Raw genomic sequence first — 25,309 nt, 5'->3', positions numbered from 1 at the left:
GAAGGCTGATTAAATAGTAACTCCTGCCTAATTAAAACCGGCTTATTTCTGAATTTAGTTTTCATATGTGGCTTCACAGAGCATCAGGTTGTGGCAAGAAGAGAAACCTGCCAAATGTCCCGTGAAGGAGCGTCTTTGATTGCTTTAATGCACTGTATGTTTTGGGGTTCCTAGGATGTTGTTACTAATAACGCTTTCTGCTATTTCCACATACCCCATAATTGCCCTTTGGTATACCTAAACCTTTTTGGATTTTTTTTCTCTTTTTCATTTTCTTGCCAATATACAATCGGTTGTTAATAAATACTTAGTCTTGGTGCTTTCCGTCTTTTAAGAACCCTATTGCATCTCTCTTCGCTTTTGTGGATCTACTTGTTTTCAGTTCTCAGCCTCATAGAAGTTTCTCAGAGATCCACAAGCTCATTACTTTAACTGAGAAAGTTAATGGCTTTCATGTAGACAGATCCTTGGGAGGGAGGCAGATGGCGATTTAGGTAGTTTTCAAATGCTGCATTTCCATAACTTTGCCTCATTTTGGTGATTCTCTGTAGAGCTAGTGGGCGGCTATGTTCTCCCAAAACCTGTTAACTGCTTAGTCACAGTTGAGTAATTTAGAAAGCATTTTAAAAAGAGCACTGTAGCTTGGATTCTTGGTGCTTTTGGAATGAAGGAACTACTCCATGTATTTTTAGTTAATGGCTTGAAGGTCGCAGGACCAAAATTTTCCCACTATTTCTAATTTTCAAACATATCTTGGGAAGCTTCTGTAATTAGTTGATATAGCTGAATTTCCTATATGGGTTATATTGATTTAAATCTTTTTTTGTTATACATTTATGATAATACTGAATTTCCTTAATGCAATTTTTAAATTTTCTTTTAGAGTCCCCTTGGGTTTGTTTTGGTCCTTGTTCCTGGGTTGGGTCTGGTTCCAGATCCTTGAAGTGCCCGATCCTAATGTAGTCCCAAGTTATGGAGTCGGAGTGGCAGCGTTTGGTCTCTCTGCAATGGTTGAACTCTTAGGAGAACCTTTCTGGGTCTTAGCACAAACACATATGTTGGTCAGGTTTAAGGTTAGTACATGGCCTTCTGTGACTGTATGAACAAGATGCAAAAAAAAGAAGAGAAAAGCTTATTTTGGGGAAAGAGGGACTTTCCTAGTTCTGTCCTTAAGTGAAGTCAGGAAAGAAAGTATCAGTATAGTGCAGGAAAAGCTCATTAAGTTGGATTCTACTCATTTGATGTCTTAGAAGAGGGCTGGGCCAACATTGATTTTTACTATTACAATTGACAAAGAATGGGTTTACTAAGCAAAACAATCTTGTAAATAAGCATATAAGAACTTTGTGTGGGTGTTTTGGATTTTTCTAGCAGTCCTTTTTAGTTTTAGGCTCAAGTTAATCTTTTAAAAATGCCTTTGCAGGTGATTGCTGAAAGTCTGTCAATAATCCTCAAGTGTGTTTTGACAGCTGTTTTGGTCGTGTGGTTGCCTCATTGGGGACTTTACATCTTTTCTTTGGCCCAGGTAAAGTTCATAGCTTTTTAGTTTTTTATATAATAGCCATTAAAAAAAATTCTTTTTTCATGTCATTTTTTTTAGTTGACTTAAATAAATAGTCTGTGTCCCAAGAATCTCAGAAAAGAAGACTCTCAGCAATGTTAGACTGTTAGTTTTATTACTATTTCATCTTTGGTTGTCACCTCTATGCTAATGGGAGCACAGAGATTCCAGGTGTTTCCTGATAACCTGGTGTGTTCTGCAAGCCTGGCCTGTTTAGTATTTTTAAATGGGGGAGAAAGGGAAATTGGGACCCTGAGATGACTTCCTGCAAAGCAGTGAACTCAGAATCATCTTATTTAAGCACTTAATCAATTGGCATCTAGCCTGTGCAAGAGCTGAAACAAGCAAGAATATGCCTTCATGCAAAATACTTCTAGATTGTCTTGGGAAAATCTGTACCAGACTGATCTTTTGTGGTGGGTTTCTCCTTTGAAAACAGCAAGGCTGGTGAAGAGGGAAAAAATCAGATTGAATTTATGTTGCTTTCTTGGGGTTTTGGACAATTTCTTGTGAATTAGGTAGAACTTTTTCCAAGAAGTCTTTTAATAAGATAACCTAAGATTTTTCTAAATTTATGTACCATTACGGTAAATTTTTTTCCCTTGGTGTGCATTCTGATTTTATTAATTTTAAATCTTAAACTCTCTTGCTTATCCCACAAACATCTGGAAAGTTTTTGACCAGTACATGGGAAGACTTTTAATTTTAACATTTTGAATAATTATTTCAATTTTATCTATTTTTATTGATAAAATGGCAAAGTGTTGGGTTTAATTCAGAAATTATTCATTAAGCACTTTGTACAAGGCACCATGCTACTGGGTCTACAGAAGTTTGGTAACTGTGAGCTAAAATGATGTTGTGTTTTTTAAAAAAATACCCCTTGTATCTTGGCTTTATAATTCATGCTTAAGAGAAATAGAGGGGGGGCAGCTAGGTGGAGCAGTGGATAGAGCACCGGCCCTGGAGTCAGGAGTACCTGAGTTCAAATCCGGCCTCAGACACTTAACACTTACTAGCTGTGTGGCCCTTGGCAAGTCACTTAACCCCAGTTGCCTCACTAAAAAAAAAAAAAAAAAGAGAAATAGAGGGGCAGCTAGGTGGCACAGTGGATAGAGCACCAGCCCTGGAGTCAGGAGTAGCTGAGTTCAAATCTGGCCTCAGACACTTAACACTTACTAGCTGTGTGACCCTGGGCAAGTCACTTAACCCCAATTGTCTCACTAAAAAAAAAAAAAAAGAAAAAGAAATAGAAAATTGCAAAATTACAAAACTAAGTTTAATAAATTTGATAATTGAAGAGTTCCCAGTTTTGAAAATGGAAAATCAGTAGTCCAGAATGAGGAGTTTTTGACCATTTAAGGTGTGACAGCTGACCTCTGAACCCTGGGAAAATACTTTTTTGACTACAGGATATATATGCAAGATTGTACATAAAGATGATATGAAAGAATTTGAAGGACGTGAATATGGGACACAGAAGATGACCCTCTGGCAACTGTCTTCCCTGACCCTTTTCACCCTTCAAGGTATCACTTAAGTTCCACCTTTTCTACAAAGCCTGTTTAACCATTGCAACCCTCAGTGAGCTCTGGCCTTCTGAGCTGTAGCATAGATTGTCTTTCTCACTCATTTGACAACTATCATCTGTTACTTTATCATTTACTTTGTTGTCTTTTTAATGTGTATGAGCTCCGACAGTCCAACTTGTACCCTTACCTGAGGGCAAAGACCATTTGTATTGGCTTCAGTACTTACCCTGAGGCCCTGCACTTAGTAGGCATTAATAGATATTTGTTGGTCGTTTCATTGGTCATGCTTGATTGGAAAAGGCAAAGCTGTGCTCCTATTTTCTGTTTTTCAGTTTTGTGAGGCAGTTCCTTGAATAGCTCTCTTGGACAGGACCACACCCTGGCATATAAAGCTATTTTTAGGGAACACGTATTCTTCTTGCTTGTTTCAGTCTTTACACAGGCTATATGCCAAGCCCTTAAGCAGTTAAATAAGACCTGATTCGGAGTTCACTGCTTTACAGGAAGCCTTCTCAGGGTCCTGATTTTCCTTTATCCCTCATTTACAATTCCTTTCAGAGATTCTGTCGGGTTGCTCTGGAAGTCCAGAAGAAAGCATACTTCAGAGTATAACAGTGGAACTACACCACCTTCCCCCTGCCCCCTACAGTGATATAACCTCACTCTCACTCACCTACCTCCTTCCTTTCCTCAAAGCAATTGTCTTACTTGTTCCCAAGTGTTAGTGGCACATGTTTAGTAAAATACACAGTAATTAGGATACATTATATTTCAAGTGTTCATAGACTTTGCCCACTTCTCTGTGGTGCCTTGTCAAGGGAAATGGCTGCCTGCCATTGTGAGCACTTAGGACGCTTTTAGTAAAGCTGCATCTATCTCTAAGATAATAGAAAGGTAGAAGGGCAGGAATTTTTTCAATGTCATATTTTCCCCACGTTCAAGCTTCTGTGTTCCTAAGCATCGATTGGGAGGGAGTTCCTTTGTCAAGTGAAGGTGAAGCAGAAAAACCTGTTGTGGGGGAGGATTTTTTTCTTTCTCTTTTTTTGGCTGGGATTTCTCCCTCTGTAGTGTCAGGGGCGCCACTGATGGTCTCCGTTGGAAAGGAAGAGGTGGAGATAGTGCCCCCATTCTGAGAGCTGCCATTCGGTTCTGTTCTCAGTGGGTAAAGGGAAAGCAAGCACTTAAGCATTCTTTCTCTCCCCTCATCCAGCCTGAGAACAAACACTCCTGCCTGTTCCTCCTGGCTGGCCTCTGTGGCTGGTCTTTGTCTCCAGGATGGGTGGAGGGAGGAAAGACCTCTTTTATCAGCCCTCCTCCCATCCTGCCAACTGTGGACTGGAGAGGAGAGGAGAGGGCTGGCAGCTTCTCTGCAAATGAAGCACATGTGGGGTCTTTTTTGTAATCAGAAATACCACAGATTTCCGGAATTTATGGAAAGTACTCATATAAAGGTAGAAAATCCCCAGGCCTCAGTATAATCAGGCACTCACAGACAGAGCAATTGTGAATGCCCACAATGTACTTTTTGGGTGGTGTCACTATGCTACTCTGTCCAAACACTAATCTAGTTAATCTGTTATATTGTATGGAACTTTGAGTAGTGGTAATGTTGGAAATTATCTTCTATCTAAAGATACTCATGTCATTTTGGCTAAGTGAAAGTTGGGACATTTCTCACTGCTGTCCTTTTAATGTTCCTGGGTGCTATTGAACAGTGGCCATGTTCTTTTCTATTGGGTGTAGCAATTCTTTTTATTTTTAATCTGTTGGATAGCTTTTATTTCTTTTTAAAATAGTATTTTATGCAAATTAAAACAACTCTGAGGCACCACCTCACGACTATCAGATTGGCTTATATGAAAAAGAAGGAAAATAATAAATGTTGGAGAAGCTGTGAAAAAATTGGAACAGTAATGCATTGTTAGCGGAGTTGTGAACTGATCCAACCATTCTGGAGAGCAATTTGGAATTATGTCCAAAGGCACTTTTCATACCCTTTGACCCAGTAATACCACTACTAGGTCTATATCCCAAGGAGATCATAAAAAAGGGAAAAGACCCACATGTACAAAAATATTTATAGCTGCTCTTTTTGTGGTGGCAAAGAATTGGAAATCGAGGGGATGCACATCAATTGGGGAATGGATGAACAAGTTGTGCTATACAAATGTAATGGAATATTATTGTTCTGTAAGAAATGATAAACAGGCAGATTTCAGAAAAACCTGGAAAGATTTACATGAATTGATGCTGACTGAAATGAGCAGAACCAGGAGAACATTGTACATAGTATCAACAACATTGTGTGATGATCAACTGTGATAGACTTGGCTTTTTTCAGCAATACCATGATCCAAGATAATTCCAAAGGATTCATGATGGAAAATGCTCTCCACAGCCAGAAAAAAAGAACTATGGAATCAGGATACAGATTGAACCATACTATTTATACCTTTTGGAGTTTTTTTGTTTGTTTTTCCCTTTTGTTCTGATTCTTCTTTCACAACATGACTAATGCAGAAATATGTTTAATGTGATTGTACATATGTAACCTGCATCAGATTGCTTTCTGTCTTGGGGAGGGGGAAGGGAAGGGAGGGAGGAAGAAAAATGTGGAACTAGAAACCTTATAAAAATGAATGTTGAAAATTATCCTTACATGTAACTGGAAAATAATAAAATACTTTTATGATTCAAAAAGGAGAAAAACTTTAAAAATAGTATTTCATTTTATTTTATTTTCAATTATATGTAATGATAGTTTTCAACATTCATTTTTGTAAGATTTTGAGTTGCAAATTTTTCTCCCTCCCCAAGATAGCAAGCAATCTGATATAGATTATACAGTATAATCATGTTAGACATATTTCCTCATTAGTCATGTTATGAGAGAAGAACTATGGAAAAACTATAAGAAAGAAGAAACAAACCAAAAAAAAACCCAACAAACCAAAAACTCAGCCAAAGTGAAAATAGTATGCTTTGATCTGCATTCAGACTCCATAGTTCTTTTTCTGGATGTGAAGCATCGTGAGTCTTTTGGAATTGTCTTGGATCACTGTATTGCTGAGAAGAGCTAAGTCTATCACAGTTGATCATTTCACAGTGTTGCTGTGACTGTGTACAATGTTCTCTTGGTTCTGTTCACTTCACTAAGCATGTAAGTCTTGTTCATGTAAGTCTTTCCAGGTTTTTCTGAAATCTGCATGGGGTATAGCAGTTCTTGAAGTGATCATTTTATCAGTGATAAAACTGGATGAAAATGTATGATCAATGATCACTGGATGAAAGATTCCATAGAACCTACAATAACAATTTTATTTCTTGATTGGCATTTTTGAAGTTAAATTTAGCAGATGCAGTTCCTAGATCTTATTTTAATTTGAAAAACCATTTTGTTTAAGTTTATGAAATTCACTTTTCTCTTTTTTCCAGCTTTTGTATACCACTATTTTGGTGTTATGCTACGCCATTCAATTCATGAAGTTAATGAGTTCCCAAGAATCAACCAAGAAGTCTCTTCCAATCTCAAGAATGACAGATCTGTTACCTGGCACCACAGTAAATGAGGTAAATAACCAAAGTTCACCTGTCATCTTCATTTGTATTCTAGGCACTTGTTCTATTCTTCAGGGAAGGAAGCTAGAATTGGTTTCACTCTGTTCCTACATTGACTTCAGCATAGACTGTGTTGATGGTAGAATGACAAAGGAAGAACTATAAAAATAATGTTACTTTATTGAAGTATAGGCCTATCTTTTCTACTGAGGCACTGAAAGTATCTACTAGGATTATTTGTCAAATAAGAACAATTCCTTCCTAATTGGGACATTTAGAATTCAAGATATTGATGTATGAGAATAAAGTAGATTCTTTTTCTGTTTAAATCTCTACCTCATAGTTTACTTAACTATTAATAATTGCAGTGCTAGAAGTCATAAAATTCCAGAGTTTGAAGGGACCTTAGAGGTCATTTAGTCCAAACACTCCCCAAAGCACAAATCCTCTTTATACTATCCCCAGCAAGAGATCAACTTGGGGTTTTTACTGGAAGATCTCCAGAGATAGAGAATTGTCTACACTTCTTATTGTGCCCCCCTCCCCCAACCAAGGCAGCCCATTCCACGTTTGTTTAAACAGTATTAGTTGCAGTTGGTCATGCTTTTCATTAATTTGACCCCAAAAGTACCTTCTTATAATTTCTACCATTTGATACTATTTCTTCTCTCTGGGTCTGAGTGGAACAAATCCAATCCCTCTCCCATATGAGAGTCCTTCAGATCCATGAAGACCACTTTCAGGCCCCTCCCAGTCCCCTCCCAGTCTTCTTCAGCCAGAATGCACCTTTCAACTTGGTGGCCTGTGCCATGGTTCTGGGTCCCAACCTTATCTTGCTCTTCTCCTCAATGCTCCTTTTAAACTGTGGACCACTACACCCCAGATCTGATATCAGCACAGCAGAGGGAAGCCAGACTATTGCTTCTTTCACTGTAGAAACTGTCCTTCTGCAAAGCCTAAGGTGGCATCCACTCTTCTGGATGCTGTAACTCACTGCTGACTCACACTGAGCTTTCAGTTCCTTAAAACCCCTTCATCTTTTTCATACAAACTGCTGTTTAGCTACACCTCCCCCATTTTGGACTTTATTTGTGCATTTTTTTTTTGGTGGGAGCAATGAAGGTTAAGTGACTTGCCCAAGGTCACACAGCTAGTAAGTGTCAAGTGTCTGATGCTAGATTTGAACTCAGGTCCTCCTGAATCCAGGGCCAGTGCTTTATCCACTGTGCCACCTAGCTGCCCCCTGTGCATATTTTTTTAAAAGAAGTCTCAGTGACCTTATGTTTATCCCTATCATATTTCATCTTGTCAGCTTCAGCCCATGATTATAATCTGTCAAAGTCATTTAAAATCCTAGTTTTGTCATCTAGACCATTAGCTATCCCTCCCATATTTTTGTCATTTGTATATTTGATAAGTATACCACCTGTCTATTCATCTATAATATTAATAAAAGTGTTGAATGGGATGAGGTCATGGGCAGAGACCTGTTGCATTTTGTTAGAGAAGTCTATTCAGGTTGGTATTGGTTCATTAATCAATTTTGAGAAACCATCTAACTGTGCTACCATCAAGTCCACTTCTTCCTCTTGTCCACGAGGATATTCTGAAAAATTTTGTCATATTCTTTGCTGGAATTAATGTCTGCTTTGTCAGTGGCATGTCCATCTTTGTGTTTGCCATGATCCCTCAGTCTTCCAGTAGCAGCTCAACAATCATATTTGCAAATTCTTTCCATACTTTGGGATATAGTTAATTCACTCCAGGTGATATGTACTTAAAATGAAGGGAATTAGGTGCTCTCTGACCATTTCCTTACTTCTCTTAGGTTTCAGTTCCTTATTAACAAGTTTTATTCTGCTATTATTGGTCTGAAGGTCATTGGTTGAGAAAAATAGAAGCACAAAACAGTTGAATAGTTTCCCATTTTGCAGCCCTTCCCCTGAGCAGGTGTCCTATCCCTTCTGTGTTCTTACTGTTGACTATTGGCATAGCTTTAAATAGCTTCTTTTCCTGTGTTTAACATTTATTACATATCTCAGCTTATATTGTACTTTTTCGTTCCTAACACCACTCTTGTAAGACTTTGTCACTTTTTTAATACCCACTTTTTTTTTTTTTTTTTGCCTTTCATGGATGCCCTTGTAAAGTCAGTCAATAAATGTGTGGTGACGTTAGTATCTTTAGATGACTTTCTTGTTTTTTCAAAATTAGATTCAGTTAGGACTCCCTGGACATAATTTACTTTGTAATCTCTCATCTCTCTTAAAAAATACTAGGGGGCAGCTAGCTAGAGCACCGGCCCTGGAGTCAGGAGTACCTGAGTTCAAATCCAGCCTCAGACACTTAACACTTACTAGCTCTGTGACCCTGGGCAAGTCACTTAACCCCAGTTGCCTCACTAAAAAAAAAAAATACTAGATTTTGGGGGGCTATCTTTTGTTTTGATATTGTTTGGATTTTGCCCTACATCTTTATCCCTCACAGTCTCCCTCTCCCCCTCGCCCCCTCATCCTTTATGATAAATAATTTTTTAAAAATAAGAGGAAAAAAAGCAGCAAAACAAATAAAGACATCAAGAAAACCTAATGATATATGCAGTGTTCCACACTTGTGGACCTCCACTGTTGTCTTCTCATATCTTTTCTTTGGGGCTAAACTTGTTCTTGATGCTTTTGAAATATTCACTTTTAGTTGTTTTGTTGTGGTTCTTCCTATTTATGTTGTTGCACTCATTGGCTATATTATTTTCTTAACTCTGCTCACTTCATTTCGCATTGTTCATATAAATCTTCTCTATAGTCATTATATTTGTAATATTTTATAACTCAGCAATACTCCATTACATTCATAGACCAACATTTGTTTAGTCAATTCCCAATCAATAGCCATCTACTTTGTTTCTTGTTCTTTGCTACTATGAAAAGTACTGCTATAAATATTTTGAAGTACATGGAGTCTTTCTTTTTATCAACTACCTCCTTGGGGTTCATACCTAGTAGTGGAGCCTCTGGGTAGAAGAGTACCCCATCTTTCTTTCTTTCTTTCTTTCTTTCTTTCTTTCTTTCTTTCTTTCTTTCTTTCTTTCTTTCTTTCTTTCTTTTTTTTTTTTTTGGGTGGGGCAGTACCCAGGGTCACACAGCTAGTAAGCGTCAAGTGTCTGAGATCAGATTCGAACTCAGGTCCTCCTGAATCCAGGGCCAGTGCTTTATCCACTGTGCCAACTAGCTGCCCATACTCCATCTTTCTTAAGCCCACTTTCTGCTTAGCATCTCAGACCAATGGATTCTACCTGTCCTATATCTGAAATCTTATTAATCTTCTTCCCTAAAGTTTTAGGCATGTGTCAGAGACATGCACTGCCTGCTGTTCCTTTTTTTAAAAAAATCTGTCAAGAATTCTAAGATTGCATGATTACTACCTCCCACAGTTCCCAGTATTCTTAATCCATGGCTGATTCCTCCTTATTGGTCAAAATCAAGTCTAAAGTAAGAATATCCCTAATCCCTCCCTTCCATCTTTTGAAAGGAACATCCTTTGAGTACTTCTCCACATAATGGTGCTACTTACTGCTTTGATATCATTTATATAATTGTAATACTAATCAGGTGATCTCTGAAGGATGCTTTGGTGAGGCTGTTCTCAACTAGTCTGCTTTTCCTTTGCCATCTTCTTTTTATCTTTGTTTTGTAGAAGTAGAACAGTTAGTTATATGGGGCAGAGTAGGGAAGGGATTTGTACTTATTATTTTCCTTTACTTCTTGAAAAGGTAAAAAAACATGTAGAATTTAGCCCTCAGAAGTTCTTAAATTCTGTTGTAAAACGTTCTATGAGAGAACAAGTATTTTTGGGGGGGAGCGGCGGGGCAGTGAGAGTTAAGTGATTTGCACAGGGTCACACAGCTAGTAAGTGTCAACTGTGTGAGGCTGGATTTGAACTCAGGTCCTCCTGAATCCAGGGCTGGTGCTTTATCCACTGTGCCACATAGCTGCCCTGAGAACAGGTATTTCTTAAGCCTAAATCTACTTTATTTATATGAAAGCAGTCAAGACCAAATGGCTCTTACATGCCTTGGCTAATTCCTTATAATTCTTCTCTTTTCACTTGATTTTTTTTTTTTTTGGTGAGGCCATTGGAGTTAAGTGACTTGCCCAGGGTCACACAGCTAGTAAATGTTAAGTGTCTGAGGTCGGATTTGAACTCAGGTCCTCCTGACTCCAGGGCTGGTTCTCTATCCACTGCACCACCTACCTGCCCCCTCTTCACTTGAAACAGAGTGAGAAAATACAAGTTTTTCTTGACCTCATTTTTTTCATCAGGCTATGCTATCTTTGATCACATCTAAGTAAAGAGCCTATTCAGTAATACTGGTTTCAGTGATATTAATCATACCAGGAATCTCTAATTCACATGAGCAAGTCAATTCTGAAGACACTAACAAAGTTCTTTCCAAGGTAGTGTGAATAACCCACCTATAGAGTGCCCAGCAAAAACTGCCCAACTAGTGAGTTTGTTGGAACTGATTCTTCCTTAAGAACTTGCCCAGGGCTGCAATATGGTAAATGTTTTCAGATGGGAATGATAGAGTAAATAGCATTATTCTGTATTGAAGTGATCAAAGCCAAAAAATAAAAGATAAATAAAGTGAGAGGTCGGGATTTGGGTAGATAAAGAATATAAGGCAATTTTACAATTAAAATTTACTCTATGAAATTCTCTAAACTGATTACTTTATGAGGTTTTTTTGAAGATTGAAAATTTCTTCATAGAACAGTTTAAAAAATCAAAGTATATGATGTTCAAAATAAAAATCTAAGGTAGAATTATTACATCCTACTTCTTATACTTTGAATCCTATATTAATACTTTAATGAAATTAATGAAATTTAAAATTTTTTCTGCCTATAAAAATCAGATTTTAAAAATCTTTTCATCTTAGAGATATGTTAGACGATGGCTAAAGAACACTGAAAACCAGCATGAATTTAAAGGCCTGTAAACATTCTTTAGGGGCATTTGGGGGGCATTTGGCCTTTATAGAGAGAACCCAGTTAATAATTATCCTCATGGAGAGAAGGGTTTGAGAGTAAGTATGGCTTAATTGAGCCTCTGAGTTCTAGTTCTGTGACTTTTCCTAATTTACAGCATATCACATTTCTTTTCCCAATGCCTCTCTTCTACAAAATGAGGCTGGCGAATGGTATGCTGGTCAGATGCTTCCAAGTGTAGGCCCCATGAAAATTGACATCTCTCTCAGATGTTAAGGAGTGCAGGTCTCCTTCCCTTCTTTCTCTCCTGACAAGTCACTCAGAATAGCATAAAGAAAAATTAAGGAACTCTCTTCTTCCTCTTCCATGCTATTTATCAGAGGCCCTAGAATGGAGTCCAACCCTGGATTCAGTTTCTTTTGTTTTTAATGAACATTTTGGAAACAGTAAATAGTGAGGCTGTTCCCTCCAAACCACAAGTCTACTTAAACAGAAGACATTGGGAAATTCAGCCTTAAGTCAGAACTTTTGAATGAAATGCACTGAAGGAGGGCCTTAGTCATCATCGACTCTTACCATGGTCATTCCTATTTCACGCTCCTGCAAAAAGCTCTTGAAACCTTGATATGCTCTTATAGTTTTTATATTTTAATAGGAAGTTGAACCATACTTTGCTTAAGAAGAAAGTTACTTTATAGATCCAGGGTGTTACAGTCATTTCCTGTTTTAAAGAATATTATGTGGGGCAGCTAGGTGGTGCAGTGGATGGGGCGCTGGCTCTGGATTCAGGAGGACCTGAGTTCAGATCCGGCCTCAGACACTTGACACCTAACTAGCTGTGTGACCCTGGGCAAGTCACTTGGCCCTCATTGTCCTGCAAAAAAAAAAAATCATGTAAAAAAAAAAAGAATATTATGTGAACCCATCCTATCACCCTAAAGTGTAATGTTTATCTAAAGGAGACATAGCTACATAACTGTGGTGGCTAAGAAGGCTGATGCATTTGGATCTGGTGAAAAGAGTTTATTCCTTAAGATGAAGTACCCTGTGATTTAACATCAATTAGCAAGTGTTTATTAAGCACCTACTATGTGCTGAGTGTGGAAACAAGTTAAAAAATGTCCTTATGTTCAAATAAGGAGAAAAGAAGTACATAAAAATATGTAGCATAAATAAAAAGTCAGTACCTATAGATGTTTGCATTAGTCCTGTTTAAGTCTGTATTGTTCCACTGCACATCCAGCCGTAGAGAAGGGGACCCCAGGAGGCCAGGTTGATTTTAAAGGGCCCTAGTTTGTCATTTTGCCTTCTAGGATCCTGTTGAATGGATCAGAACTACTGAGGTTGCTAGAACTTACCTCCCTCTCAAGGATCTCTCTAATATAGCTGAAGGAGGCAAACACCCCTGGACTTTCAGCAGCGACTAGCTTCAGGGCTATGATGCAAGGATAGGACAGACTTTACAAGCAAATGGATTAGATGATTCCCCGGCTAGCCTGATTTAAGGGCTCAGAAGACTCTTTGTCCACATGTACAGTCCCAGTGATACCTAGAATATCCCTGTTGGAGAGTGGTTATCCCCGAGTTAAACATGGCTATCTTCCGATGGGCCTGTTTTAAAGTGCAGATGCTTCTACACATGAGAGATGCAACACTTTGACACGCTCTTATAGGAAACACTTTCTACATAGAAGAGTACATCATACCCAAGGAGGAGGGGAGTGGTTGGAGGGGCCCCAGAAACGCGAAAGAGAAGGAACTAGGGGACACAAAAGAGAGCTGCCAGGGGCTAGAGACAAGCTTCACTTGCTGTCCGGGGGCCTTCTTAGGAATGCCTGATGAGTGATATTTGGTCTACATATTAAAGACTAGTCCTTTAACACTGTGCTCAATAAACAGACCCATATCTGAAGTGTTTTTTACTCCTTGGAAACTGAGATCAGATAGAAATCAATGCTCTTGTTGACAGTTCATGATGTATAATGTAACCGAAGAAAAACTCAATACTGATTCCTTAAATTGTAACATAAAGGCTGTGATTCCTTTGGTGTAGCAATCAGGTTTTGGTAGATTGTGGGTAAAAGCCTCTGGAGCCAATAGGTAAAGAAAGCATCAGGGGGCAGCTAGATGGCGCAGTGGATAGAGCACCAGCCCTGGAGTCAGGAGTACCTGGGTTCAAATCCGGCCTCAGACACTTAACACTTACTAGCTGTGTGACTCTGGGCAAGTCACTTAACCCCAATTGCCTCACAAAAATACAAATAAAATTTAAAAAAAAAAAAAAAGAAAGCATCAGGCTGAAGTGTAATGGTTGTCTGCAAGTTTGGCTCCAGAGAACAGACAGAAGATAGCCTCCCATTTATTGGAGAAATGGGGGACTATGGGGTAAGGGGAATGTTGGATAGCATGTCAGTCACTGTGACAGTTTTGTAGAACTGTTTGGTTTTTTAAATCTTTGTTGACAAGGGAAAGCTCAATGAATAAGGGGGAAAGGTATATTCAGAAACGAATGGGATATTTTTAAAAAGCAGCAAAAAAACTTTAAAAAGCTTATTGGCCTCCATGCAGCCTCACAACATCACATCTCTTCTACAGCCAGGGAAATCAAAGAAAGCACTAGTTGTTTGTTGATTGTAGGGAATGTTGTATTGAATGAAGTATTGCTGATTTACTCTTGGGATCGTTTGAAAGAAGTGAAGCATTTTCCCAAATGTCATCAACGTATGGATATTTTGATAGGCTTCTTATAAGGAGGCTGCCAAGATGGAAGAGTTCATGTTTATATTTGATAATGACCACAGTTCAATCTAGCAGTTAGTGTGTTCCTACTGTGTGCTCAGCATTGACTGAAGAATTGGGGCAGGAATAGAAGGAAAGGTGTCCTTGTGAGATTTAGGAATTTGTAGTTCATAGCCTGGAGGATATCCTTCCTTCTATTAGTTCATTGTATAAAACCAAAACTTTACATCCTTTTTTCTCTCTACCCTGCAGACTTTTGTTAATTGGAAAGAAGCTAAATTGACATGGAGTTTCTTCAAACAATCCTTCCTGAAACAGATTTTGACAGAAGGTGAGTACAATAAATAGCAGGATTTCTTTGAGTTGTCATGGAATCATAGTTTGATTTATAAAGAGAACAAATCAGAGAGGGAAATTTCCTAGGACTAGAAGTAACAAGTCCAAATTAACAAGTTGTGTAGTAATTCTCAGTGGAATTTCTGAAAGATAAATTTTGAAGTAAAATGTAATAAGTAGGGGTCTTTGTTTAACAATGACTTCACAGAATTGCAGAATTTTAAAGTTGGAAGGTACCTTTAGTCAAATTTATGCCTCAGAAATTCCCACTGAATTTCAGCGGGATCTCAGGTTGCATTAAAAGAGGCACGGCTTCCTGGAGTGAGAAGTGAGCCATTCCAGTAAGCAGCCATCCAGCACCTGCTTGAAGATTTCTGACAGCCCATTCCACTTTTGGGTGGCTCTAGCTGCTAAGACATTTTTTCCTAGTGTTAAACCTAAATTTTCCCTCTTTACAATTTCTGCCTGCTGAGTCTGGTTTTGCCTTCGGGCCAAACAAGAATCAGGCTAATTGCTCTTTCACTTTTTAGCTGTTTAAATATTTGAAGAAGGCTATTATGCCCCCCAAGTTTTTTCTTCTTCAGGCTAAATTTCCCAAATTCCTTCAGGCATTCCTTATGTGACATGGTCTCGAGGCTTTACCCCATCCTAGTCACCCTCTTTTGAACATTCTTCAGCTTATCAGTGGGCTTCCTAAACCGTGGTGCCCAGAACTAAATATAGACCAGGACACTATGGAGTGGGACTGTCACTGCTTTACTCACAGAAGCAGTGCAGCCTTTTTTAATGCAACCCAAAGACACATTCGTTTTTTGGCTCTGATAGCACACTGCTAATTTGTTGTAAAGGCTCCAGGTTGTTTTTGGACAAATTGCTGCCTAGTCATGCCTTCCTCCTCTTGTGTTTGTGAAGTAGATGGATATTTTGAACTTTACCTCTATCCCTGCTGAATTTCATCTGTTCTAGATTCAGCCAAGTGCTCCAGCCTGTCAATACCTTTCTGCATCCTGACTCTGTCATCTAGTTTTTTAGCTACTTCACATGGAATAAAGACTTTTATAATTGAAAAGAGCCTCAGAGATGATCTTGTTCAATCTCTTCACTTTGTACGTGAAGAAAAAGAAGGGAAATTACTTGCCCATTGTCACAGAAGCTAATTATTGGCAAAATCAGTACTGGAACACAGGCCTCTGACTTTCCACTCTTGCTTCCCTAGAATTCCATTTTCATATTAAATTATGAATAGGCTTACAAGAACCAGGTTTTTATTATTTCATTTGCATAGAAAATGAGATTCACCCATGTAATGAGAGGGATGAGATGCCCCAGTCTTAACAAAGGCATAGATGGAGTAGAATGGTGACAAATTTATCTGTGTTAGATCATCATTAAGCTAAAAATAGAGGTTCGGGAAATATTTCTTGATTGATTCTATAACTTGGATAAAAATCCTTCTCCTTTTTTATACTTTGGTTTCTTTGTCTGTAACCTTGGGGGACAGACCCTTCTAATTCTGTGGTTCTGTGATATGAATCAAACTTGGTACTCTCAACCTAAACATAGACTCTTAGCTTTTTAAAATGAGGGGGTTCAGAAACTTCCAGAGGAAATAAATGCAAATATTTGTTTGTGTGACAGGATAGGAAAAACAGCACTAATATTTTGTGAACCTGTTAATGAGAGTGCTGATCAGTTTACCACATTAAAAATAGGAAGGCCGACTGATTTTTTAAAACTATTTTTTAATAAAGTGCATTTTTGTTTATGTGCCCCTTTTCTTGGCCCCAGATGTTTAATAGTAAATATAGCAAGCCTACAGAAAGCATATTCAACCTAAGTTGTGGCCTGTTAGTCTTCTAGACCACAAATGATCACTAAAGTCTTGTTTATGTGAGGTTATATCATCCACAAATTCACCAACCACGAGTTAATATGATGGCGTATTTGTTCTAATTGTTGTAATAGCAGCTAGAACTCAATAAAGGAATACCACTAACTCAGAGTGTGACATTCTACAAGTCCCTTCCCCTCTGGCTTAGTAATAGTCATATTATACTTCTTATCTAAAATCAGTATATAAGTTAATTGATTTACCCTTAGCTACAGAGAGATTAAGTGTCACAGCCAAGATGGGTGTGGCTAGGCGATGAATCCTGTGCTTCTTAATAAGGAGCAGTTACTGATGATACCACATGTTTGTAAAATCTTTCATGTTGGACCCTAGTTACTTTTATAAGTTCCATCTTTATTTTGGTTCATTCACCTAAGGTAAAATACTAAGAAAGTATAATTTTGGGAAAACAGGAGGTAGAATAAGTGTCTGTTGGCTTGCAGTGGTTGTATTTGAAATTGTGTTAGAACTGGATCATAAAGGAGAAAATGTGTCGTGTGGTGTCTGGCTCTAAAGATAAATTAGACTCTATTACAAAAACAGTATGGTTTTTAAAGAGAAAGTATGATATCAGTAAATATTTATTAAGAACCTACTGTGTGCCACTACTGTGCTAAGAACACAAAAAGAGGCAAAGATAGTTCTGCCCTCAAGGGGCTTATAATCTAATTAGAGAGACATATGCAAATAAATATATATACAAAGCAAACTAATACAGGATAAATAAGAAATAATTAGCTAAAGGGAAGCACTAAAATTAAGAGGAGTTGGGAGAAACTTCATATAGAAGGTAAGGACTTAGAGGAAGCTGGGGAAATCAATAGGCAGAGTTGAGGACAGAACATTCCACGCATAGGGGACAGGCAAAGAAAATGCCTGGAGCCTAGAGATGAAATATCTTGTTTATGGAACAGCCAGGAGGCTAATGTCACTGGATTGAAGAGTATGTGTTGAGGAGCAAAGTGTAAGAATACTAGAAAGGTAGGAGGGTGTTGGTTTGAAGGGCTGGGAATGCCAAGTGGAGGATTTCATACTTGATCCTAGAGGCAATAGAGAGCCACTGGAGTCTATTGAGTAGAGAAGTGATATGGTAGAACCTGCAATTTTAGAAATTATAATTGTTGGAGTTGGAGGAGTATAGACACACTAATATACAGTTGAGAGCTGTGAATCAGTCTAGCCATTCTGAAAAGCAAATTTGAGCTCTATCCCCAAAGTCACCAAACTGTGTACTCTTTGACCCAGCAAGACCACTACTAGGTATATAATCCCAAAGAAATTTTTAAAAGAAAAAAAGGACTCATATGTACAAAAATATAGCAGGTTTTTATGTTGTAGCAAAGAAATAGATCCTAAAATGGTGCCCATATTAAGGAAGTGCTGAACAAATTATGAAATATGAATGTAATGGGATATTATTGCACTATAAGAAATGATAAAAGGAATAGACTCAGAAACTCGAAAAGACTTGAAAGAAATGATGCAGAGTGAAATGAGTAGAACCAGGAAAATAATTTATCTAACCACTACAACGTTATAAAGAAAAACAACTTTGAGCTACTTAGAATTGATTAATGCAATGTTCAGGCCTGGCTCCAGAGGACCAGTGATGGAGCCTGACAGAGAAATGATGGACTAGAAGTGCAGAATGAGACATACATTTTCATACATGGCCAATGAGTGGATTTGTTATGTTTGACTGTACTCATTCATTACAAGGGAGGGTTGCCTTGTTGTTGGTTTGAGGTTTTAGGTTTTTTTTAATGAAAAGGATTTCATGGTGAGAAGGGAACTAGTTAAAATATCAAAAGAAAAAGAAAAAAAGAGGGTCATTGAGAAATCTTTTACAAGTTCACAGAAGAGAAAAAGAATTTCAAAGAGACACAGATTAGCAGGATAGCTTTGAAGCTAATATATTGGCTCTATTACAGATTTTTTTTAAAAGGTTGTATATAATTGATAGTCCCATATAAAATTCTCTTTCTGCTCTTTGTATTTGGAAATGTTCATGTTTGTTGGTGTTTGTCAAATTCAAAATGCCAAAAAATAAAAAGTTTTAAAATAGAAATGTACATTTTAAATAAGACATATAACAGTTCTGTGTGGGGCACTTGGAGATACAAAGACAGGCAGAAGACAGTCCCTGCCTACAGGACTGGGGGAATTCATAGTGTAATTGGGGAGACAACAAGCACATAAATATGCACAAACAAATCATATACAGGACAAATAAGAAATAATTAGCAGAGGGAAGGCACTAGAATGAAGAGGCTTTGGGAAAGGCTTCCTATAGAGATGGGATATTACCTGGGACTTGAAGGAAGACAGGGAAACCAGGAGGTGTAGTTGAGAAGGGAGAGCATTCTGATCAGGGGCACAGCCTGAGAGAATACCTAGAGATAGAGTATCTTGTTCATGGAGTGCAAGGAGTCCAGTGTCACTGGTTTGAAGAGCATATGGAGGGCATGGTGTAAGAAGACTAGAAAAGAAGTGGGAGACGACTAGGTTAGGAAGGGCTTTGAAGGCCAGAGGATTTTGTATTTGATCCTGGAGGTGATAGAGAGCTACTGGAGTTTACTGAGGAGGAAGGTGACATGACCAGACTGGAGCTTTAGGAGAATCACCTTGATGGGTGATTGGAGTAAGGAGAGACCTGAGGGAAGCCGACCCACCAGCAGGGTTCAGTAGTCCCAAGTGTGAGGTGATGAAGACTGGCACCAGGATGGTGGTCGTGTCAGAAGAGAGAGAAGGGGCATATTTGAGAGATGTTACAAAGGTGAAATTGACAGGCCTTGGCAACAGATCAGACATAGGCCATGAGAGGTCATGAGGAGTCAAGATTGGAGCCTGGAGGACTGGGAGTTTGGTGGTGCCCTCAACAGTAATAGGGTAATTTGGAAAGGAGGAAGGTTTAGAGGGAAAGATAATGAGTTTAGTTTGGGACATATTGAGTTTACAATGTCTAATGGACATCCAGTTCGAGATGTCTGAAAAGCAGTTGGATGCAAGATTGGAGGTCAGCCAAGAGGTTAGGGCAGTAAGTAGCTTTGAGAATCATCAGCATAGAGATGATCATTAAAACCATGTGAGCTGATGAGATCAGCAAGTGAAACAGTATAGAGGGAGAAGAGAAGGCCCAGAACAGAACCCTGTAGAACAGTGTTAGTGGTTGGTGGATTGACTTGGATTCAGATCCAACAAAGGAGATTGAGACTGTGGCTGCGAATACCCTTTTTTCCTTTTAAACAAAACTTGTGATTTCATTGGTATGGGGAGCAAGAAGCAAACCAATATATTTTTTAAATTTAAATTCTTTTTCTGATTAATGCTGATTAATTATTAATTAATTTATTTTCTCTTCTACCCCCTTTGAACAGTTTAAAGATAAATAAAAAAAAAAACCTTCATAACAAACATGCATAGTCAGGCAAAAAAAAAAATTGCACATTAGCCATGTCCAAAAACATAAGTCACATTCTGCATTTTAAATCCATCACCTCTCTGACAAAAAATAGTGTGCCTTCTCTTTGGTCCTCTAGAGTTGTGATTCATCATTACATTGATCAACATTCTAAAGTCTTTCCAGGTTGTTTTTCTTTATCAAGATGTTGTCATTGTATATTTTTTTCTCCTAAGTCTGGTTTACTGTATTCTGCATCATCTCATAAAGATCTTCTCAGTTTCCTCTGAAACTATCCATTTCCTCATTTCCTATTCCATTATATTCATATGCCATAATTTGTTTAGCCATACCCTAATAGGTAGGCACTCCCTTAGTTTTTGCTACTCTGAAGAGAGCAGCTATAAATATTTTTATACACATAGGTCCTTTTCCTTTTTCCTTGATTTCTTTAGGATATATGCTTAGGTGTAATATCTCCCGGTCAAAAGGTATACATAGTTTAGTGACTTTTGGAGCATTATTGCAGATTGCTTTCCAGAATGGTTGGACCAAATCACAGCTCCACCAACCGTGTGCCTGTTTTCCTGTAGCCCCTCTAATATTGGTCATTTTCCTTTTTTGTCATCTTTGCCACAGATCATTTCCTTTCCTGTCACTGATAGTCTTAGAGAATTGCCTGGGGCACTCAGATGGTTAAGTGATTTGCCCAGTGTTAGCTTAACAGCTAGTATAGGTTAGAGATAGGATATGAACTCTGGTCTTTCTGACTTCAAGGCCAGCACTCTGTCCACTCTACCATGAAGACTTTCTAAAACATTTAGACCCAGATTTCTTGCTGTCTTAAAACTTGAAAAAAATTACCTTGATTTGGAATCTTGTGCTAGATTTCATCATAATCTATTAAAAAATAGTTTCAAGGTGGGGGCAGCTAGGTGGTGCAGTGGATAAAGCACCAGCCCTGGATTCAGGAGGACCTGAGTTCAAATCCAGCCTCAGACACTTGACACGTACTAGCTGTGTGACCCTGGGCAAGTCACTTAACCCTCATTGCTCCGCCAAAAAAAACCAAACAAACCAACAAAAAAAAAAATAGTTTCAAAATGTTTTTCATTACATTTCAATCTTTTAGAGTCAGCGTTAAAGCTGGACTCATGCACAAGGAACTATACTTAGCTGGAGATTAAAACTTTTCACTTTAAAAGTAAGTTCTGCCAGCCAGAAAAGAGAAACTGGAACTCTGTGTTTTAAATGTTAATTCTTTTGCTTTTAAACTTACAGGTGAGCGGTATGTGATGACATTTTTGAATGTGTTAAATTTTGGAGACCAAGGTAAGCTTTACCATAGTTTTTTTGTTTTGTTTTTTTGTTTTTTTGCGGGGCATTGGGGGTTAAGTGACTTGCCCAGGGTCACACAGCTAGTAAGTGTCAAGTATCTGAGGCCGGATTTGAACTCAGGTACTCCTGACTCCAGGGCCGGTGCATTATCCACTGTGCCACCTAGCCGCCCCTGTAAGGTTTTTGTTTGTTTTTGGGTTTTTTTTTTAGCTTTACCATAGTTAATGTTTATAAGATAGCACTCAATAAATACTTAATATTGTTCTCTGTTTTATTGCTTTTTGTGAAAATGAAATTGTCAGTTTCTAAAGGTACCAAACTGTTGTTCTTTGTAAGTAGATGAAAGGTTTAGAATATCTTTTTAAGTGTCTAGCGATGGCACTAAAGTATTTTAGCTATCCAGGTACTCTCCCTTCCTGCTTTGCTGGGCCTGGGATTCTGATATTCCAAACAGGTGGTAGTTTACCAGTAGAGTACGGACCCCATTGTCTCTAGGCTGAGTTACTCTTGGGTATGTTTATGTAGCTAGAGATTCCTTTTTGTGTCAATATGGTTATAGATTGTAGGTGCTTCTTTTAAAATTGAATACCTGTTTGTTCTGCAAAGTTAACAGAAATGGAAGCTGAACAGAACAATAAAATGTGCATTGTCTAAGTTTCAAAAAACCTGCCACTGGAAAAGATTAAAACAGGACAGAAAGATGAAAACAATTGCATTATTTTCCTTTTTTTGTTCTGCTAGGTGTTTATGACATAGTGAATAACTTAGGCTCACTTGTGGCCAGATTGGTTTTCCAGCCAATAGAGGAGAGTTTTTACATATTCTTTGCTAAGGTTCTGGAAAGGGGAAAGAGTGTCAAGCTTCAAAAACAGGTATTTTTTGTTCTCATATTCTAAATTAAATTCACTTATTGAACTGAAGGGAAAAAAAAAAACAGAAATGTCAATTATTCTTTGTGCCTTCCATTTGAGTTGTGTTCCTTTGAGGTTTAACCTTTCCTCCTCATTTTGTTGCATAGTCCCAGACTCCATGTGCTTTTTTGGAGATAGTTCTCCCCATGACCCCATCCTTCTGTACTGTGCTCCTCTTTTTGCCCCTACTTCTTTGTCACTTTGGGGGCCTGTCCTAATCCTGTCTTAGAACTTCTCTCCTATTCATCAAAGGAAAGAAAAGAGCTATCCCACTACTGTGGGTCTTCCCTTGGGAACAACAAAAATTGTATCACATTTTCCTCTTAGTTGGAAGGATATGTGACACCAAAGAAGGCCTCAGGATGCTGTATAGGATTAAAAAGTTTAAGAACCACAGTTTATGGGGCAGCTAGGTGGCACAGTGGATAAAGCACCAGCCCTGGATTCAGGAAGACCTGAGTTCAAATCCAGCCTCAGACGCTTGACACTCTAGCTGTGTGATCCTGGGCATGTCACTTAACCCTCATTGCCCCACAAAAGAAAGAAAGAAAGAAAGAACCACAGCTTAGGCAGAATGGGGAGGAAAAGAGGCCATCACATGGTTCCCCTCCCTGCTCTAATGCATGGGAGCTGCCAAGACTTGGGTGAAACGTTAGATGCTTGGAGACAAATATTCATCTTAATATTCTATGGCAAATGTAGGGAACATTCCAAGAAATGGAGAAACCATACATACATACATGAACATATTCCAATTTTCTGATTTTCCTTTGAATTATAATCAGGTTAGGTAAACCTTTTGCCCTGAGAAATCTTAAGAGATTTTGTCAAATATGTCAAGATCTATAAATTATGTATGTATTTCATTGCTTGCATGTTGTCTCCCCATTAAAATGTGAGTTCTTTGAGGTCGGGGATCATGTTCTTTTCTGTCTTCATATCTCCAGTGCTTAGCACAGTTCTTGGCACATGGTAATTGCTTAACAAATGCTTAATGTTGTTGTTATTGTTCAGTTATCCAATATGTAGTCTCACATTAATATACATTTACAATGCCTTCAGAATACTGAAAACTGAAAGGGTTGGAGTGGGAGAGATGATATTGCCAGCAGATATAATAGCATATAGCAGTTTTAATTTAATGAAAAAGTTCAAGGGAAAAGAGATTTCAAAGAATTTAGTATTCAAAGAATACATTGGGTATTCCATAATGTAACATGCTGACAGTTGAAGTTAATTTATCCAAAAGCAGTTGGAAAAAACCTCACCTCATATATGTGTTCCTCTCTGTTTCTCCTCATTTGCTAATTGATGTGAAAACACATTCAGGATACAAAGCTGGTTCTGGAGATCATTAGACAGCTATAAGAGTATATGATACATTGTATGTTGATGAAGGAGGAAATCTAGATTCTTTAAACCAAAGCTTCTTAAACTGTAGATTGAGACCCCATACGGTGTCATGTAACTGATTATGGGGATTGAGAAAAATTTGGCAACAGTAAAAAGTTACATATACCGGTTTTAGATACCTACATTATACCTGTGGTCCCTGTAAAAATTTTGTGGGCAAAAAGGGGTCGTGAGTGGAAAAAGTTTAAGAAGCCCTGCTTTGAAGTACCAAAAATAGATGTATTTTCCTTTAGGTTATGATTCATGTGGTTTCCTTTACTTTTATTCCTGCCCCAGGAGGATATTGCCATGGCAGCAACAGTTTTAGAGTCCCTGCTGAAGCTTGTCCTTCTGATTGGTCTGACCATAACTGTTTTTGGCTATTCCTATTCTCAGTTGGCTTTGGATATTTATGGAGGGTCCATGCTTAGTACTGGGTCAGGTATGTTCCACATTTTTACCTGGTTTGTATCCTTTCTAATAAGAAATAAGAATTCATTCATTGTGCATGACAACACAGGTTGATGGTTCTGTCAGGAGAGGGAAAAACTTCCTGGTGGATAGGGCTCTTGTATCTCCTACACCAACAAATAGGTGTCCTAATTAGTACCTGGATGACTCTGAGATTCTTTATGACACCCAGACCTCAGCCTGGAGGAGGCTCAGTGCTGTTCTTCTTACAGCTTCTTGCAGAGCAGTTCACCAGCTTCCCTTAGAATGACTGTAATAGTGCTAATGAGCTTCAGAAGATAATAAAAGCCACTTAAGTCTAATGGCTTCATGCATAAAAAAGCCTCTAAAGGATAACTTGGAGTAATTTTCGAAGAATTGCATCAAACTATGCAAGTGAATACTATGTTTATTCCAATAACTCTGGGTTTAGGAAGAAAAAGATGGTTGGATAGGCTTCACTTTTAAGCAACTCAATACATACCATTTCTCTTAGCAACTGTTTGATATTAGGTTATTATTTTGTAAATTAAAGCTCATCCATTTCATACTGCATTGGACAGCAGCTTTATCTTCAGGTTGTCCATCCATTTGTAGCTTTTCGTCTTAGGTATAGAAAAGTTATTTTAATTCCTCAGGTTAGTAGAAAAGAATCCCAAATACCTTTTCCTGCTGGTAAAGTCTTTGTAAAAAGAACTCTTTATAATTCATTTATTAAAGCTGTCTGTTGTAGTGGGGCCAAATCTCTTGGTGTTAGGGGGTTAGTATGTTAGTTAGGTTAGGGGGTTAGTGAAGGTCCAAGTTTGTATAAACAAGAACAAAGGTAACAAAGTTTAGAGAAACAACTGCTGTTAAGCAGATGAAGTCACTGGCATCATTCTTGGAGTTTGGTATGAGAAGTACATAGAGACCTCATTACTAGCTTTGTGACCCTGGGCAAGTCACTTAACCTCTGTTTACCTCAGTTTCCTCATCTGAGGATAATAATAGCACCTACTTCCCAAGGTTGTCTCAAGGATAAAATGAGACAATATTTGAAAAGCCTTTTGCAGACTTTAAAGCATGATAATTTGCACATATTCGGATGTATGTGTATACATACACATACACACACACAAATATCACTGTATAGGATCATATATACAAAACCATTGAGTAGCCCTGGGTGGTAGGTTCCTCTAGCCCACCATAGCTTGTTTAGGACACTGGCTGC

The 25,309-nt window shown here is 38.2% G+C and overlaps 1 protein-coding gene across 1 annotated transcript in view; it reads left to right on the top strand.

Moving 5' to 3' along the window:
- RFT1 (RFT1 homolog) overlaps nt 1–25,309 on the top strand; it is a 48,128-nt gene that overhangs the window by 5,717 nt on the left and 17,102 nt on the right. Inside the window, exons 4-10 of the mRNA XM_043977440.1 lie at nt 884–1,073; nt 1,424–1,525; nt 6,529–6,663; nt 14,631–14,709; nt 21,287–21,337; nt 22,085–22,215; nt 23,944–24,088. Of these exons, the coding sequence (XP_043833375.1) occupies nt 884–1,073; nt 1,424–1,525; nt 6,529–6,663; nt 14,631–14,709; nt 21,287–21,337; nt 22,085–22,215; nt 23,944–24,088 (833 nt within the window). The remainder of the gene's footprint in view (nt 1–883; nt 1,074–1,423; nt 1,526–6,528; nt 6,664–14,630; nt 14,710–21,286; nt 21,338–22,084; nt 22,216–23,943; nt 24,089–25,309) is intronic.

The sequence above is a fragment of the Dromiciops gliroides genome, chromosome 1 (genome assembly GCF_019393635.1).
Source record: "Dromiciops gliroides isolate mDroGli1 chromosome 1, mDroGli1.pri, whole genome shotgun sequence".
NCBI classification, from domain to species: Eukaryota; Metazoa; Chordata; class Mammalia; order Microbiotheria; family Microbiotheriidae; genus Dromiciops; species Dromiciops gliroides.
This window is presented reverse-complemented; position numbering and strand designations above follow the sequence as displayed.